Genomic DNA, 19,631 nt, shown 5'->3' on the forward strand with positions numbered 1-19,631 from the left:
TTAATCACACATTTAAAGATTCATTTTTGGGGATGAAAGTGAACATTTGTATTATTATACATTTTTCACCATGACATTAACTCCCATGTTGCCTTAGGTCGTTGTAACTGGAGCCTGGCCTGTTAACGTCTCACAAGGTTTGAAAGTAACCTCACTCATATTCCGCCTCACATAATGGCCATTGAATAAAGTCGTTAAGTGCACTCAGTCTTACGCAACATGTTCTCAAACCTCATCCAAGAAGTTGTGCTTGTCCAATCCTCGCTCCTGAAAACAGCTATGAACAAAAAGGGGGATGGGATAACAGACAATTGTGCTTTTGTGTAAAGATGTACCTGTTAAATCTGATCCTGCAGAACTCATTGGCCTTGTACACTGTAATTCTAAAAGCTTTTGAAATGACTGTGTACAAATTTCTTATAAAAACAACATTATTAAGAGGCAATTCCTGTGTTGTTGTTGTTTGTATACAACCAAAATGATCAATAATGACTGATAATACAATAACATGTGATATTAGCTTATATAATGTTAAAAAACGTAAATATTTCTATTTTGAATTTCCTAAATTAAAATCTTCTTAAATCTCTCCATGTGCAAGATTGATCTGTCTTAAATTTATCACACAAATCTCCTCTGAGCTTCATTTGAAAACATAAATCAAGACAGCGATGAGCTCTCAGCTGACATCCTACCTCTGTCTTTATTTCTTCGACACAACACAAGTCAACAATATTGTGTTGTGTGCAGCAGAGTGTTAGTTACAGGGGAAAGTGTCACTGTTACACATTTACTTCTGATTGTATGTGGAAGTCCCCGCAAGTTGTGTCAGGCCATAAACTAAAGCTTTATCTATTGTTCTTAGGAGCGACACAGGTCACTTGGCAGTTGAACATGTGAAATTCCCCATCAGAAGGCGATTGGTACGATATGATCTATGATAACCGTTTTATGGAACAAATCACCTTCTCCATGAAGCTCCAGGAAACCAACTTTGAGGAAATTTTGGAGAAATGCAAAAGTTATATTTCGCCAAAACGCCCTTCTTTTGTCTAAATTGTTTTTGTATGCACTAAAGAACTATGTATGTATGCATGTTGATAATATATATATATCTTTTTTTGTTTATTTAATAGTATTTTTGTTATTATTTATCATCATTATTATCATTACTATTATTTCTTTCTGTATCATTATTAATTCTATTATTATTATTATTTAAGTTTTTCCATACTTATGTGAAAGAAAAAAACATATGTTACATATCTTTACTTTAAAACTAAGCTAAATGGATCACTCTGTAAAAGGAAATAGCTGAGGATGACTGTGTCAAGTAAGTGACTCCAAATAAAACAATAAATCAAAAGAACACGTGGTCGACCCATTCTTATCCTCGGCGCTGACAGGAAACCATAAATGATAAGTCAATAAGTCATCATCACTGCATATTAATGTAAATAGATAAAAGAGCGGTATCAGATATGTCAACATCGGTGATATGAGGATGTTTCTCTACTTAAATCCACTTAATTGCCGTGCGTTTGAAACTTATGTCGATATAATCTGCAGCTTGATTGAATTTAAGGGGCCGTTTGGGCCTTGGTGGTTGACTGTGCTCTACTGAGAACCATTCTGTTTGAAAAATAAACTAGTTCAACAATTAAAAGCTCGTTGACTGACTCCGTTATGCTCGTCTGTATTCTGAGCGTAACTCTGATGTGTGAAACTTCAGAAGCACAGATATTTGAACTTTCCTCCCTTGAGTCTTGTTGTGTTCTGTCAGTTGAGAAACTTAAAAAAACACTTGTCAGCATTGTCATGGTGCATATCCTGCACAGCTTTCCCTTTTCATTCCTGAAAATAAATTGCTGTGCTCTCTTTGTTGAACACTTAGTGACAGATATTAATGAGCCCTGTGTGCCTGAGTGGTCATCGGATAGCACACTGCACTGTTTATACTCTCACCAGCGCTCACACCCACACTGCTGAGGCCCAATGAGGCATTTCATGGACCTGCCCTCCTCATTTCCGTAGCCTCCAGAATACTTGTGCTCACTCCAGTTGTTTACTACACCGCTGCTGCAGAACCCTACAACTGTGCAACATGACGTATAAAAGGAATCTGCAAATTTCCTGTTTCTTCCCACACGCCACCCAGGCTCTAAGGCGGTGCAAATACATTTAACTTAATGTGTTTTATTGCAGAATTACCTCAGTGTTTTATGCCTCGTGGGTTCGATCTACATGAAAGAGATCTGACTGTTGGTTGGCAAACCTGTGACTTTGACAAGAGAAAGCTTATAGTTGGCTGTGATTGTGAAATTTGGCCCTGAGCTGTCAAGTGAGATGATGGTCCACTGCCTAGGGTACCGAGGCTGCGCTGCCTTCAGCATTCCTCTAATACAATGATATGTTGTTTCAACTCTCTGTGGTTGGTGTTGTTGTGAATGCATGTGAAGGAAGACATCCTTAAAGCCATTTATCATCGTGTAAGAAACATTACTTTGGCACCAGGTAGAAAACAACTCCAGTAAACATGAGGACAGAGCTGTCTGCATATTTAATATTTACTACTGTTTCAACCATCCGTTTGTAAACAGCATGTATCCAAAAGGGAAACTATCAAAAAAAGTATTCAGTTTTCAAAATTATTGATTTGAAGTCAAAATCGGTCAAAGTCGACTTTATTTTCAATTCTGCCAAATGCACAGGATATAGAAGGGATTGAAATTCTGTTTCTTTCTACTCCCCAGTTTGAACATAAAAGTAGAGAAAACATATAAGTACACAAGTGACATAAGAGCACAACATAGTATACGGTCAGAAGGCACAAGGTAGATAGGATGTGACTAGTGTTAACCGCAATTTCCTAGCTGTTACTCTGCACTATCGTGGGTGCCGTTTTCAAGCCAATGCATTTGCATTTCACTCAGATTGATCACTCAGCTGTTTTTTCATAGTATCCAGAAGATGTGTTCACACATGACACAAGATGGTTTTGAGGTTAAAAGAAAGAATGTCTGCATCATAATAATAATTATCCCCATATCGCTTCCAGTCAAACCTCCCTGGATTTTACATGAAAACTGACAATGAACATTTAGCTTTATTATAATCAGAGTTTAGTAGGAATTAATGTCCTTAATTAATGGCCTGCTACCAATTGATACGGTAAGTAATTCATAAACAGTGGACATTGGACGTATCATACGGTGGTGATGGGTTAATAAAAAAAGAAATGAAAGGAAAACTGTTAGCTCGAAGTACAAGCCGAGCTCTTTTGACAGATGAGGGCCTTCTGTGGCAAACAGCATGAACACATGCAGCAGCTTGTCTGCAAACTGAGTCCTGCCTGAAGGCAAAATTGAAGTATGAGTCTTTCTGAAAACTTTGGGTCACTGTTGAGCAATACAGACTCTTAAGAAATGTTCTCTTTTCACTTTTCCTTCACCATAATTTGAACCTACAAAACAAACAGGGAGTTCATGTTTATTTCTGTTCTGTACTTGTCCAGTAAATTCTGCCTAAGCCCTGTTTCTTTATGAGACTGAGAGAGAAGGTCAGAGCAGGAAAAAAGGTTTTTACTCTTCAACAGAGAAGCTACAATTGTTATCACTGATTAAATATCTTTACCGCAAGGTCATAAAAGGGGATCTCATTATGGCAGTTCCATTTTCTAATGATAACAAGTTAATTTCCTTTTTTGTGCTACCAGTTGGTCTGGAACTTACAAAAATGAAGAAATGTGCCTCAATTAAAAGTTGGTATTAAACAGTTTGTGGCCCTATGGACCCATTCTCATGTTTAGAACATTTGATACTCATAAGTGTGTGAAACGTGGTGCAGACTGTTTGGCCTTGGTCGAGGTATGTGCTGTGTGCCACCCTAGTGTTATCTTACTTTGTGTTGTATCGATAGAGCGTTAAAGGAAAATCAGTGGTGCATCTCGGTTTTAAAGAAACCTCAGGGTGAAACGTTTTACTCACCCTGATAACTATCTTGATCTCTGAAAGTTAATCTCAAAATTTAAATGCTAATTCGCCCTCTGGTGGAAGGTGCGTTGACCTGCATTCTCTGTACGACCAAAACTGACACATGCAGAGCAGCAGACGAGCACATCACTGTCTGTACGCAGCACAAATCAAATGAAAGTAGTTTGATCAAACACAAATGTCAGATATTAATGCTCTGAATGAAAAGATGTTCACTTAGAATCTGAATGAAAGCTTCCTAGAGTCACCAAATTTCCAGCCAATCCAGGGTTCAGTCATTTTGGAGCTGCTTTGTGTTCCCAGTTATAGGAACAAATCAGCACTACAGTCCGGTCCATGATGCTTTCATGTTTGATTCCCAGTGAAGTGAAAGTGGCTGTTTAAAGGTACAAAGGCAACAAAAAAAAGAGAAGCTGGTGCGAAAAAAAAGATTTCAAAACATCCAAAAACTCTGTGTACATATTTTATGAGGAAGGAAATGAGTTCAACATGTTTCTCAGACACTGACAGTAAATGACTAAACATCTACGACTGACTCCAAAGATTGGGGCTTATCATCGTGGGCCTCATAGATAACATTACTGACACATTACAGAATGAGTTTGTTCTTTTGTTTGGATTTTATTTCCTCTCATCAATCATGCCTGTTTTGTCCCTGTCGTGTGGAGTCTGGGTTTAAAAGAAAGGCCCAGCTGTCTGCTGTATTCAAACCCTCTCACTGTGAGGCAGCACTGCGCCACCGCGTGCAGAAACGTCAACATGGTGAATACAATACGGGAGAGGGGGGAGGGGGGAATCTGAATCAGTGAAATGTCGACTATGCCTTGTTTGTTTTAGTTCACATTCACCTCCTGTGCAAGGACACCTCTAGGGGAGAAACTGGAGAGCTACATAAACAAGAGGGAGCAGTAAAAAGTGTGTCAAGAAAGAAATAGATTAAAAACTGAACGTTGAGGATTTGAATGTCCCTCAAACTGGGAATAATATGTTGTCAGGATCATCCCTCGTCTGTCTTATTTTTTTTCACAAATTACTCATCTTTTCTTATGACTCCCACTCATGCCTGTCACACATGGCATTCCTCAGGAGCTTCTGCTGAATGGGAGATTTCTCATATTGTTTCTTTTTGTTGTGCACTTTAACCTGATTGTCATGTTTATACAGCAAGTCATCCTCCTGTCAAGTGGTCTCATATATCATTATTTATTTATTATTATTATTGTAGTTGTTGTTGTTAATGTTATTATTGCTGAAATTGATCATAATAATCATTATTGTTATTATTCCATTGATAGTTTTAAGAAACAACTGAAGACTTATTTCAATGATCTTGCTTTTAATTATTTATCCTTTTTTTGAGACCCTTGTGTTTATGTTAACTTGATCTATCTTATTTCATGTCTTTGATTTGATTGTAAAGCACTTGGAGCTGCATGTTATGTATGAAAGGAGCTGTATAAATAAAATGTATTATTATTATATTGTTGTTGTTGTTAATGTTATCATTACTGTAATTGATGATGATGATGATGATAATAATAATAATAACAAACTTGATTTGTATAGCTCCTTTGAAAACAGATGTTTTACAAGTCCAAAATGAAAACTTGAATACAAACAATAGGAGACAGTTCCAAAGCAAAGGTTAAGAACCAATTGAAAGCAATCTTAAAATCAGAAATAGAGAAATTAGAAAAATAAAAAATTTCAGAGATAAGGACAATGATGATGATGATGATGATGATGATGACGATGATACCGAGGAAGACTGTGCTTGAGAGGTCCGGAACGGGTCAGTAAAGAACTTTTGAGTTGTCAAACTTTTCTCTTAAGATCAGTAAAGTCTGTTGCAATCGAATCCTCGTGATGTAATAACTTTATTTTTAAAAGTCTGTGTCATCCTCGCGCCGCAGCTCATCACATTTCTCGGAGGTCCTGGCGAGCTGCTGCGGACCTTGGATCAGTTTCTTGGAACTCATTTAAAAAAGGCTTTAGATTAAAAAAAACAAAAAAACAACAACACTCTCGCGGGGACAGGGCGACGACGGGCGGTGTTTCTGAGGCGGGTCGAGGGGCTCGGACGCGGTCAGGGGTCGAGTGACATCTCCAGGAAACGGGCCCAACGTGCTGCTGCCCCGCCGCCGACAACACATCCCTGCGTGGACCTGTGTGTGTTATCTGCGCGGTGGGTTGTGGGTGTGTTGAGCGTCGAAGTAAAATGGCGGACTTGGCAAACGAAGGTGAGTGAGTGGCAGTGAGAGAAAAACAATACGGCCGCCGCGGCGTTACGAGCGGAGCCCGCACACCGTCCGCGCGTTCGACCGCCGGAGCGGGGCTGCGTGGCGGCGAGTGGTGCGCCGAGTCCCGGGGAATTGCGAGCCCCGCGGCGTTTGCAAGACCACGGCGTTAGCGAGCGGGGCTAACGATGCTAACTGGCCCGGCTGCGGGTAATTCCTGGAGCGCCTTCGGAACGCCCTCGAACGTCGCCTGCCGCTAGCTGGGCTTAGCTCCCCCGATGCTAGCACCCGGCTATTTATAGGCGGTGTGTTTTGCCATTTGCGGCGGGCTACGCGATCTTTTTGTGGGTATAAATCAAAGCATGCCGGGGGGCCCTTGGGTGAATCGTTGTGGAGCTAACCAGGCTAATGTTTTATCTCCACTGTAGCTGTTTACAGTTTCACATCCTTGTTTGTTAGTGCAGTCTAGTTTTGTCAGGGTTCATTTAGGCGCGTAGAAACGCAAACGTCAAACAGGAGCTAATGCCTCAGTGGGATCGCTTCTTTGTGGACATTTGCTAAGTTCCCCCGATCGCGTCCACTTGTTATCATGTTGATTTGTTCAGTGTGGGGGGGGAATCGAGCGAGCATCTTGGTGTCCTTGCCCGGCTGAGATGACTCACGCGGGATGGAGCGCATTAGCAAGCTAGCGGTAGCCGGCCAGCTAAGCTACGCTCTGCCCCCGTTAGCGAGCAACCGGCGGCGCCGACTATTTGCTGGAGCGGCTCAGATGTGTAGCAAAAAATGCTAGCTGGTTAACATAAGCCGGGAACGTCTCCCGCTGCCCGAGTTTCAGAAGTGAACATCGGCGTTGCATGCTGGTTTTCTAACAATCATTACAACAGGACAGCTGAGCAACGCAGAGGCAGAGGTGAACACAAAGCTGGGCGATTAGTAGAGAAATGTAGGTCACACGTTATTGTCATGTTTTTTTCCTGCCATTAAACGTGTAGCCTACATAAACAGCCAGTGTTCGGCCATGAGGGGCTGTGCCGGGGGAGGCAGGGGCTTGGCACAGTTACCGTGTCCGCCTGCGTGTTGTCGTGTATTTTGGACTATTTTTTCCACGAACGATGCTACACCTGCTCGGTGCCACAGGCCCAAACCCAGACGGAGGGAAACCTTTGTCTGGTAACGTTACAGGATTACACCTCCTTAAGAGAGGTTTCACTGTGGAGAGAGACGCATCAAGTGGCCTGATGGGAGTTCAGCTGATCACCTGCCCTGGGTTGAGTGTTGCCCTTGTTGCGTGTGACAGTGGCTATAAGCACAACAACAGGGGCAACACAATATTGGTGGGATTAATTGACAAAATTCCCCCATTTGATTACAAGAGCACCGTGGCGATGTGGAGTGACAAAGTTTGATGGTCTCTTTTTAAAACGTGGCTATTACAATATCGCCCTTTTCATATTTTATTTATTTCGTAACTTGTTTTGGTATTTTAGGAGGATTTAGTTTAGGTCCACACACTGATCTCTTTCTTATTGGTACTTGTTTAAGAACCGCGTGGTATCGTGGGATTGCTTCTGAAAGTCAAGTCATGTTTTTTTATCTCCACCGCCACCTTCGTCACATTGTTCTCACGCTTCCCTTTTACTGTTTCTTTTTTTGGCCGAGCTCAACCTGACACTTGAATAAGCTGTAAATTAAAGAAACAACATTTTAACCTGTCATATGATCTGTTTAATGTGGAATGTTATGGATGACTTTTTGCATCATATGTTAATTTCTGTGCGATATATATATATATATATATATATATATATATATATATATATATATATATATATATATATATATATATATATAATTCTGTGCATTTCTTTGTTGCTGATTATCGTCAAAGGCCTGAACAACATTGATGTGGTCCCTGCTTTAAAGGGGGGGTTAAGACCATACAAGTCAATTGCCTTAACTACTTTTTCAACCCTACAGTATGAATGTGATAACTTCCCACGTAATTTGGTGCCTGGATGACAAGCCTTCATCTTCTCTTAACAGACAAGCCTGCCATAGCGCCTCCTGTGTTTGTTTTCCAAAAAGAAAAAGCACAGAAGGTAAGTTCCTCTAGATGTCAAGTGTTTATCAAGACTGAAAACCAATGTTATGATTGAGCAGATTTTAAATATGTGCAGATTTTAAATAAGTCAGTATTCATTCAGGAAAACTATGTCTCTATGTCACTGCTTAACTATTACTATGTAATTTGTAGTATGTTTTTTATGCTGCTGTTAAATTGTAATTTTGTTATAGAGTGATGTGTTGTTGTTGTTTGCTGGTCATTGATATAAATAGGCTGAAAAATAAGAGAATCGCTTTCTGTATAACTCAGCCTCCAAAATGATCATAAACTTGAATCAACACCTCTGCTAAACAGTTTCAACACAAACTGAACATTTTAACCTTCATAAATGTAGGATATATGGCATGACTGCTGTATTAGGCTGCATTAGTTTAAACTCTCTGTACCAAATATACTGCGGATTAAGTGTATGTTGACGTCCAGTCAACCATATCTTGCTAAAACGAATACCAGTTCTCACCTTTATCCATTATTGCAGGTTGGGATTCAACCTTTTATTTTTTTATGTGTTCTCAACTTTGTAATGATTTCATAGGATAAGGACCCTTCTTTCGGGAGAAACAATAACTAAATGACTTATTGCGTTTTCTTTCAGCGATCTGCAGATGGCTCAAGTGCAGAGGATGGAGAAGGTGAATCTAATGTCCAAACTGCCACTTTCTTTGTTAATAGTTTCACATGAATTTATTCAAACTAATATTTTATTACCACCTTCAGATTCAGACAAAGACGAAGGAAGCTATTGCCCCCCAGTGAAAAGGGAAAGGACCTCTTCGTTTCCACCCCCACATTCTGGTGAGGGCCAATGGCGACCAAACCAAGAGCATTTGTTTTGTTTTTTCTTGATTGCCTGTGGTGTACACAATGATTTGTATGCTGAGTGCAATGCCTGTCCTACTTTGCAGTTCCCAAGAACAATGTATTCATGCCCTCGAGTTTCTGCCAGTCTCCGACTGGGAACTCTGACTCTGAGCCAGGTGAGACATCTAGATCATTACTAGTTTCTCTTTGCAAGTTAAAGGCCACATGTCCATGGATTATAAATCAAAAGTCATTCTTGAGGATGTTTGTTTGTTGAAGTCGTAACAGCAGTGGTTTCAAATAAGATGTCAAATAATCTTTGTGTATTCCCTGTCTGCAAATGTTCCCCTTTCAAATCCTACCAGCTCTGGTTAACTCGAATGTTACCTCAGAGGAGAAATTCATTGGTGGTCCTCCAGATTTATTATTGGTCACGCTGGTAAAATGGATGTTTCAAGTCAAAACACAACATTAGACATCTTTTATGTTATCATGAGAAATGTATTAATAAGTTCTAGGTTATGGAAACATTAACTAAATGTACATTGAAGATCAGTGAGTGCCGTTAAGTTAAATATACAAAATATTAACTTAATTGTTCCCTTTTTACATGTATTAGTTTGAATATGTTTTCTAATCTGAAGAAACTTGCTGTTCCAGATTAGTGAATTCCCAGTCAAGTTGGATATCTGTCGGCTAGGCTCATTTCTTGTGTTAAGGTCTGGTTGAGATTTGGTTGTTTTAAAGGAATTTGGTCCTCTGTCCTCTCTGTCTCTGTTTGTGTCATGTGTTGCAAATAGACAGTGGAATATAACAAGCATAGAGAGGAGAGTCATATCAATTTTATTAGCCTGGTAAACTAATTTTCAGTATTAGATCAAATTGAACTTGGTAAAAAAGTAGCTTCTTCACTGTGGGAACACTATGACCTTGTTTGACTCATGAGGATTCCTGTACATAATGTTGTAACTGTTCTAAATTATGACTGTCTGAACTCCCAAGTTCGATTAGGAAGTTCAGAGTTTATCACCCAAATGTTATGATGCCAGTATTGTAAAGAGGCCAAGTTTACTTGGATATTGGTCAAGGCAAAGGGTTTGTTGCTATGAGATTCCTCCGTGTGTGTGTGTGTGTGTGTGTGTGTGTGTGTGTGTGTGTGTGTGTGTGTGTGTGTGTGTGTGTGTGTGTGTGTGTGTGTGTGTGTGTGTGTGTGTGTGTGTGTGTGTGTGTGTGTGTGTGTGTGTGTGTGTGTGTGTGTGTGTGATACTCCTGAACATGTCAGAGGAATGGATTATAAGGTAGTTGTGTGTTTTGCTGGTGAGCATATAGTCACAGTTCCCGTACAAGTTATTTGAAATTGGTGGGAAAATCTTTCAATTTGTCTCTTTTAAAGAATTAAAAAAATAAAAACGTATAGCAGTGGGTTCAGGACTCCAATTTAGCGTCAGTTGAATTTTAATTGGATGTTGGTAGAGACCGTGTTCGGGTCTCAGCTCCATGCCAGTGCCATCCTTTTGATGTGATTTGGGTCAAACTCAATCAATCACATTTATCACTTAACAGCTGATCATTTTCAGTTTGACACCAAGTTGGTTATGGTTCATCACATGTATTTTACTGGAGTCACTGTCCAATGATGAGGCATTTCCATCATTAATATTTAAATCAACCGTGGTGGACTTACTCTGAACAGGATGAGATTTCTGCTAGGAAGGAGAGCCGAGATGAAACTGATTAATTTGGAAAAGAAAGATATACTGAAATTCTAACTGCAGTTGGACTGTTTATGATTTTGTGAATTATTTATAGTTAAATGTGTTTAACATGTTGGAAAACTAAAATACTCCACAGCTTTTGATGAATAGATTAAGACTTTATTTGATAACTTATTTTTAGTGTCTGCCTATAATTCTTATCGCCGCGATTGATGTCACCAGCGTTACAGACAGGATGTGGCATCCACTATATTTAATAACCACTTTAAGCACATTACATAAAGTACTAACTTAAAAATGGAAACAAATAGGAACACAGTAAAATTGAAACACAGATTCTTGGTACAACTACTTCAAAAGCCGGCAGAAACTCTGCAAAGTACCAGACATAATGATTTCATATATTTCACTTCCCAAGCAATCGGCCTTCTTAATTTAAAACAGACTTGTGTAGATTGCTATGTGGTTGTGTGTATTTTTGAATCATTGTACAACTGTGTGTGGTTCCTCTGTGTCTTATGAATTGGGTTGGTTAGGGAAATGAAAATAAGGTCTGGGCTGAGGAAACACAATATGACATTTAATTAAACATGAATGTTTGCTCGACATGGGGATAAGCTCATAAATGTTGAGGGAAAGCGGGTTGCAGTTCATTTTTTTCCTTTTTTTACAAGTGTTTAGGTTTTGTACTTAAGCCCTGGTTTAGTCCAGGTCATGCCAGGCTAATAAAGCTGCTGAGATGGAGAGAGACCGAGGTAGAAATAGATCAGAGGCCCTAGAGCCCGTCATGTTATGGCACAGGAGTCGGAGCGCTTGACAACTATTGAGGCTATACAAGGGTTGTTGTGGTAACTGGCGTTGTGGTTTTGAAAGTGCAAAGACAAAGGGAATGTGCCCTTTGTATGTTTCTGTGTAACTCTTGGATCTGTTTTTTAATGTCCGTCTCCTCTTGTGCTCTATCTCGCCAGAGGAGAAGCCTGTGGGATTCCGTTTAAAGCCACCAACTCTCATACATGGACAGGCACCAAGTTCAGGTTGGTTGTTTCATTCATAAACATTGTCTCACACAGAGTTTACTGAAATGGAAAATAAATTCATGAACCTGAGCCCAGACTTGCACTCATTTATATGACCCCTCTCACAAGTGGAAAAGGTACATCTAGACTTGAACTCGTAGACTTAAAACATCTTATTGTGCTTAAAAAAAAAAGTATGAGACAAGTTTTGTCTTTTGCAGGTGTCCCAAGTCAGAAACCCAAGGAGCAACAACGCAGTGTCCTCCGCCCTGCAGTTCTCCAGGCACCACCCTCTAAATCACATATAGAGTCCAGTGAGTTAGCTTGGAGTCACCTGCCCGCATTAGTTGATAAAAACTTTTACTCCTCATTAAAATCTTCTTAGTCTGATAATTCTTTAACTGTCAATACTGATGACTTATGTGTTTTTTTTTTTTGCATGTGTGTCACAGGATGAATTTCCTTAAGAACGGTAAACAAACAGTGATGTAAATGATCAGTCTTCTTTTTGTCTGTACGTTAAAGATTCCAGTTGTGGAACCAATGGTGTGAAAAAGTCATCAGATGGGACACTTGCGACCCCGTCCCTCTTCCTGAACAACACAGAGCACTCGGCCACCCTGACCAAGTCAATGGTGAGGAGAGGCTACTGGTTGAAAAACTGCCACGTGGTAAAACACATCTGTGAAAATGGACAAAAGATTGTTTGTTTTTCTTGTCTCAGAAACATGAAAATGAGGAAGATGGAGCAAGTGGTAACAGCGATGGAGGTGGGAGAGAGATGCAGGAGACAGATGAAGCAATATCTTTTGTGTTTGGTCAGAATATTAAAGACAGAGCAAAAGTAAGTTGATTTCCAACTGTTCACACCAGTTTGTGATTTACTCGGATCATACAAACTTGATATGTGACAAACAAAGAGACTAAATCAATTAGAGGTGGCTCTCAGAGGAAGGCCCTTTCCACCTTCTTTGAATTTTCACTCTATATTAGCTTGTCATAGTCCACATTTTGTCACTTGCTATGCAACATGTGAATCAGAATTTCATTAACTATAGATTTGTGAATTTTTGTTTGTTTGTATTTAATCTTGGATTTTGCATGATTCCATATCTAACACGTCAGGGTTTTTTTCTAGGTGGAGGAAAACAGTACAGAAGGCAAGTCAAAGGATGGTGTGCCACTGGACTCTCAATCAGAGGGCACTAATTATTTCTTACAATACATCTCTACCCCAAGGTAATGAATGTGTCCTCCTTTGAGTATTTTTAGAAACTCATCTTCATTTATGATTAACTTCCATAAACTCACTACTGGTTTTTTTTTTCTTCCTTTTTCCAGTTCAAAAAATGCCACAAACAGTACAGACAGTGCAGCAAAATTTGTTTTTGGGCAGAACATGTCTGAAAGAGTTCTGGTGAGTATAACCGCCTGTTGCAGAGACACTCTGCATTTTGCCAAATCGGCAACACTCCTAATTATTCGGCTTTGAGCGAGTTCCAGTGACACGGTTTGTTGTATTTCCAGAGCCCTCCCAAGGGTGAGTCTGCAAATGAGGAAAATAAAGAGGTTTTGGCTGCCCCAGCTTCAGAGCCCTCATCACAGGAAGCCACCCCAGAGAAGGGTAAGAACACAACCCCACTGATTACTCAAACAATGCTTTGTGTTTGATTAGACACCTGGCTTCACAATCATAAACCACAAAAAGACCTTGCATTGTTTTAACAAGCAGCTTATCAGACATCCAACATGTGTTGTAATCCTAACAGCAATAGTCATTGAAAAATGTTACATCAAGTCTTTTGATTTCAGCATCACATTGAGTAGTTTAGTAATTGTGTGTTTGATCATTTCAGCCTAAAGAACTGTCTGTAATAAATGCTCAATCTGAGATGCGCATACCACCAGTGATGCATCCCAACAATTAAACATTAATGCCGGTTTCTGTGTTGATAGCAGTGACTGATTTCATTTACATTTTTCCCACTAAAGAGGGTATTTAACTGTCCCCTTTCTTTCCCATCAGACTCGCAGTTTATTCACAGTGCATACAAATTACTGCTAAAGAGGAATGAGGTGCCACAGAGAATTGTGTCACATTTGTGTGAGTGTGAAGTGAATTCAAATCATTTGAAAATATCTCCTGCTTGTTTATAGGGAAGAAGTAACAGATTACAAATGTAAGAATACTGTAAGATTGGGTTTGATGGAGGCTGTAATTTTATTTTGTTTGTTTTTTAAATATGAATTTTGTTTTTATTTGGTTTCATATTCAACCAGTCATGAACCTATACATTGCAACCAAGGCCAATATTTCATGTATGTTATATTTTGGGGGGGGTCTCTGATTTGCTGAGACGATGCTGTACATAGAGTTTTGGACCTTGAGAGTGACTGTCCACTTTGTTCAGTGACAATGAAAAGAAATCCAGCATTTCAAAGCTGCTGCTGCTCAGACATTCGTCAATGTGGGAACAGACAAGTGCTTCTTTTCTGCCAATGATCAGCAGCGGCCTTTGCAGCTCTGGTGTAAGTGATAGAGTGCCTCCACGTATCCTTCACAGTTACAGCACTGTCTCGTCCACAGTTCTGCAGAAAGTATTGCTTTTGTGTCCCAATATAATATCCTGGAAGAAGGAGCACACTTCACACATGCCCATGAATTGATGAAAAGTGAAGGGACCAAACATTTGGAGTAGGATTCTAATTTCTCTCTGACGTGTTTCATCGCAGCAGTGAACAGCGTCTCGGAGTCTTTGGAGGAGTCTGCAGCAGCGTACACCAAAGCCACAGCCAAGAAGTGCATCTTAGAGAAAGTCGACGTCAAAACTGGAGAGGAATCAGAAAGCAATGTTTTACAGGTAGAGGCCGGGCTCTCTTGATCCATGACATGCACTAAATACACGTGTCAGGAAGTGCTACAGTCCTTGTTTGTCTGCACTTGTTCTACAGATGCAGTGTAAGTTGTATGTTTTTGAGAAAACCGCTCAGTCGTGGATAGAGAGAGGTCGGGGTTTGCTGAGGCTCAATGACATGGCATCGACGGACGACGGCTCGCTACAGTCCCGTCTAGGTAAACACACCTGCACGTGAAAACAATGGATTTAACAACATGTGTACAGCTGAATTTTTCTAGTTTGCATGTATTTCTGGTTGGTTGGGTCTGTTTGCCAGAAAGAGCTGGGATTAGATAGTTCATAACAATTGCTATACAAGACATTGAACACAAGGGGGAGCCCTTTAGTGGACGAGACACCACAACAAACTTATACACACTGTAAATGGGGCATGATGTGTAAAACATTTTATTCCATCAAGTAAGCAAAACAAAAGTTGAGATTTTGCTTCATTTTTAAAAGTATTGAGTTTTTTTGTGCATGTTTTGCTATATCACAGTTTTAGATCATGAGTTCATTGTAAGTCACATTTCTTAATCCTGTATTTATGCTAAAGGACAAAAAAACATAGTCACTTATAACATCCACACTAAAGGCCAATCGTTATTACTATTTCTATTCCTATTGCTGCTGAGATCATAGTCGGGTAGAATGACATGGACTGAAAAGACAGTGAATCATGTGGCTGATTGTGCCTGTAATTCATTGCTGCTGTTTGTGGTTCCATTTTTCCAGTGATGAGGACCCAGGGCAGCCTCCGGTTGATTCTCAACACTAAGCTTTGGCCCCAGATGCAGGTGGACAAAGCCAGCGAGAAGAGTGTACGAATCACTGCCATGGACACAGAGGACCAGGGGGTCAAGGTCTTCCTAATATCGGTATGTCCGTCATCTCTAAGCTCGGACAATTGATGGAATTTATCTGATATGTTGCTAGTCCATATTTGAATGGGGGCTTTATTTCAAACAGACCTTTTTATATTTTAGTAATATATTAAATTGCAGATCCAGTCAAACGGACAAATCCTGGGAATTTCTTTTTTATCACTTAACGTTTCAAGGCTTTTTTAATCTTATCATATTTGTTTAGATCTATGAGTTTGTGCAATTTGGTGAATATTATCAGACTGCTTATCTTTTTCTTTTATTTTCCATCATTGGAGCAAGAGAGCTGTGTTGTTTGGCCTTGTTGGAGGAATGTTCTCTACCTTGGGCCGTTCTGGTTTGTCTTTGTTCTCCAGTGAGGCTGACTTGTCTGTACCCGTGTCTCTCTCCTTTAGGGTAGCTCAAAGGACGTAGGTCAGCTGGCTTCAGCGTTACATCACCGTATCTTGGCCCTGAAGAGCAGGGTGGAGCAGGAGCCCGAGACACCGACAACAACCATCCCTGACACCGATGTACCACAGTCCAACGAGGACGACAGCGACGAGGATGACAATGCCTCCGCCTCGGCCTCAGCCCCAGCCTCCGCTCCTGCTACAAGTCAGTGATTTTTATATCTTGGTTCAAAGTTTTCTCTGGTTTGCTTCAATTCAAATTATTGTCGTGATTTTCAGTGTTTATTTTGTTGTTACCTTTTGCTTGTTTGTGCCACAGCAGTGGTGATATGCACTCAGTTGGCAGTTTATTAGGAACACCTAGCATAAACGTATGCAGTGTAATACAAGTATCCTGTATTAAATCTCTTGAAGGTTTTAAAGTTCAGTTTAGTGTTTAAACAGTTTTAGAGAGGTGCTGATTGAACTTCCTGTTTTGGAGGCTACAGTTTTGTGGTGATATGTTGCATTATACAGTGACAGGGTTTCTATTATTTTGTCCATCCTATTTATTATGGCAGGAAGGCTAAATAACACCTCTTGTATAAAACAACATTACCACAAACTACATCCTCCAACGTGTTCATTAAGGTGAATCAATGCTGCTTTAAAACAATTTAAATACAAACTTGACATCATGAAAGAAGGATATAGCGTTTGTTAGCTGTAGCTTCCTAATAATGAACTGCCAGCTGAAGGGACGCATATCCAGACCACTCGCTGACAAAACATTTGCCAACCTGCTGTCACTCTTCTTACTGCAGGTAATTCAGAGGGAGAAGAGAGCCAGGCAGCAGGAAGCACATAGCGCCACTCGTGGACAGCCTGCCAAGATGCTGCTGTTAAAGCTTTTTTGCTGTAGGCATCTCCATGGACACCCCTTGACCAACATGGGTCCTCCAGACCAGTACTTTTGGATATTAGAAGTCTAGCTCCAGGAAATAACCCCCTGTGCCGGAGTGTCTCACCCAACTTGTGCAGTTCATCTTCTCTGCATTCAGCGTAATATCTGGAGTCGTTTTTTTTTCCCCTCCCTCTCCTGTTTTTTGTGTTTTTATTTTTGTTTTCGAGTATTTTTTTTTTTCCTCTCCCCTATAGCAAAAATAAAGACTTCAAAGCTTTGGTTTGGGACTTTTCTGCTCATCATATTGATGAGCGTAAGGGTGTTTTCCTCTACATTTTAAAGTATGGCACATGTTAAGACTGCAGTTTCTACTTTGGGACCTTTTTACTCACTCTACAGCCGTGCCCCTGGACACCACACATCCAGAGGAGCTTCATTCACAGTGTATTTGACTAGTCATCCAGTCATTTGTTCCTACATCCAGTCCCATCCTCCCTCCTTCCCCATCCCGACCCGTCTGTGCGTTTAGGTTTTGGAAAATGTAATTTATTTTGGGCCGTCATTTTCATGAAGCATCTCAACACGTGTGCTGTTTGTAATGGCTAGCCAAGACCACTCAAGTTGTCATTAATAGAAGTTTCTTAAATTTCCCATTGACCTACATTCTAGTGATAAAGGACTGAAACAATGCGGTTTCTGCTAATGTGAGTGAAATGTGAGGACAAAAGGGCAGAAGAAGGATTCACCTCAAAATTTTCTCCAAATTGACAGGATGTGTAAGTAATTCACCTCGAGGGTTTATTTTTTATTTCTTTATTTTTATTTTTTTTCAATCAAAGAAAATTAACTCATCAGTCTACATTCTGCATGTAACTGTTATTTCTGTTTTCAGCATTCTGAGAATTTATTGTGTTTATATTTTTTATTTTGAAAATATACAAACTTTTTATCCATTTACACTTGGAGAACATGTTGGAACGAAGACTTAACTACATGTGTGGAAAATTGAGTGAAACTGTAATACCCTTTGAATGTCATGTACATTTGAATATATCATCATTTAGTAGCGCACCATGTTTTCTCATCTCCTCCAACTGCCCCCTTTACAAAATAAACCATTTTGGACTGACATCTGTGATATATTTTTTTTCCTGATTTAAATTTGATTATAATCGCAAGATCCTGATGATTAAGGCATTAACAGAGTATGATGCACTTTGGCCACTTATCATCAGGTAGCTGTGTTAAATCAAAACACTCAATGAGGAGTAAAAGCCAAAGAAAACGGATTTTAACCTTGAACATAAGGAAAATGCGTGGAATGAGTGATTCATCTGTTTTGTATGTGTTGGATCTCGCCCACAGTTTGATGAATGCTCTGCCCCGACTGCACTGAGCAGGAATCAGACCAAACCTTGCTTATAAACACTGTGTGCACAAGGTTGTGAGTATTTGATGCATGAATCTATCGTAACAGTCCAACACAATCTGTAAATACAAAGTAGGAACAACTGCCGCTGCCCCAAACCTCTCCTCCCTATCTGCCTTCCTGTAGTGACTCGCTGTGAAAGTATATTTCTAGTGTCTCCTGGAAATGGAAATGTTGAAGCAAAGTCTGACTTCAGATGTTGGGGCAGTACAATCCAACACATGGGTTCTCATTCAGTTTCACAAAATGTGATGTCTTTGAAAAGTACTTGCATATAGTACAGAATACTGATTTTGGTCAAAGCTGCAGGTTTTTTATGCAGTTTTCCCAGTTATATATAAGATAAGTATCAGCAAAGAACCTCACCGGACTTATTTCACAAACTTAAACGTCAAATCAACACTTTATCGACAAAGCACGTTAGAAAAAGGCGAGTGAACTATGTGCAGGTCTTTAAAGAATATTTACAAAGTGCTTTCAAGATCAAGGGGGCAAAGGGACAGAAGACAAAAAGCTAAATTAAATATACAACCCTCAGTATTCATTCAGTATACAGTATTCAAACTACTCAATTATCTGAGTGCTCAGCAGTTATCACGACATAACATCAGCACTCGGTCTTTACTACATTATTCAATTAGCCTTCAGTAGTTATTGCTGCATTATTACCTTAGTACTCAGTAGTTATTACTAAATTAATACAGTAGTTATTACTACATTATCACATCAGAACTCAGTAGTCATTACTATATTAGTACACATGTACACTGTTATTACATTGTCACATATGACGATTGACTGTAATTTACTCAGTGGAGATTGTTTGAAATAATCATTTGTCTGTAGAATGTCAGAAAAGTTAAATACAAAACCCCCCAAAAAGACGTATACATCCTCAAATTCAAAATCATCTCTCTAAATATCTCAATGTATCGGACCGACAGTCTAAAAGAAGTTCAATGTACAATCATATGAAAAAGAACAAGGCAGTAAATGCTGGTACCACCAGAGTCTAGTAATTTCTGTTTGAAAACCATAACGTATATTAATTGTTTGTACAGTTGCAAATAATAAAAGTCAAACTAATATGTTCCAGCATTGGTTCTGTCCCTTGTGGCTTATTAAGCTTATTTGTCTAAATATTTCCACCAGAATTATTACTGGACCTTATGTTTGTCTTAGTTTGTTGCTATAAACATTTATTATTTTATTTTAAATGTTTATTATCCTCCCCATCATCCCCAGATACAATTCTCTTTC

The 19,631-nt window shown here is 39.6% G+C and overlaps 1 protein-coding gene across 8 annotated transcripts; it reads left to right on the top strand.

Moving 5' to 3' along the window:
• Positions 1-5,936: 5,936 nt before the first annotated feature.
• ranbp3b (RAN binding protein 3b) lies at positions 5,937-18,073 on the top strand. Of its 8 annotated transcripts, none has more exons than XM_035170459.2 (18): positions 5,941-6,232; positions 8,273-8,328; positions 8,950-8,986; positions 9,072-9,149; positions 9,260-9,331; positions 11,839-11,904; positions 12,108-12,200; positions 12,412-12,521; positions 12,611-12,730; positions 13,025-13,125; positions 13,228-13,303; positions 13,414-13,510; positions 13,913-13,990; positions 14,620-14,747; positions 14,839-14,959; positions 15,519-15,661; positions 16,063-16,264; positions 16,863-18,073. In XM_035170459.2, exons 1-18 carry the CDS (start codon positions 6,211-6,213, stop codon positions 16,904-16,906), a joined length of 1,644 nt encoding a protein of 547 aa, XP_035026350.1. In that variant the 5' UTR covers positions 5,941-6,210; the 3' UTR covers positions 16,907-18,073. The 8 variants fall into 8 exon arrangements, with proteins under 8 accessions (XP_035026353.1, XP_035026355.1, XP_035026350.1 ...); XM_035170460.2 differs by lacking the exon at positions 5,941-6,232 and adding an exon at positions 6,265-6,439; XM_035170462.2 differs by lacking the exon at positions 9,260-9,331 and having other exon boundaries at positions 5,937-6,232.
• Positions 18,074-19,631: the final 1,558 nt, after the last annotated feature.

The sequence above is a fragment of the Hippoglossus stenolepis genome, chromosome 11 (assembly GCF_022539355.2).
Source record: "Hippoglossus stenolepis isolate QCI-W04-F060 chromosome 11, HSTE1.2, whole genome shotgun sequence".
Lineage (NCBI taxonomy): Eukaryota > Metazoa > Chordata > Actinopteri > Pleuronectiformes > Pleuronectidae > Hippoglossus > Hippoglossus stenolepis.

Excerpts from the sequence above, each read along its gene's own strand:
- ranbp3b (XM_035170458.2), top strand. The coding sequence starts at position 8,245 with ATGACAAGCCTTCATCTTCTCTTAACAGACAAGCCTGCCATAGCGCCT. Across the intron at positions 13,126-13,227 it reads CAATACATCTCTACCCCAAG|TTCAAAAAATGCCACAAACA; the intron begins GTAATGAATGTG and ends TCCTTTTTCCAG. Across the intron at positions 13,304-13,413 it reads ACATGTCTGAAAGAGTTCTG|AGCCCTCCCAAGGGTGAGTC; the intron begins GTGAGTATAACC and ends TTGTATTTCCAG.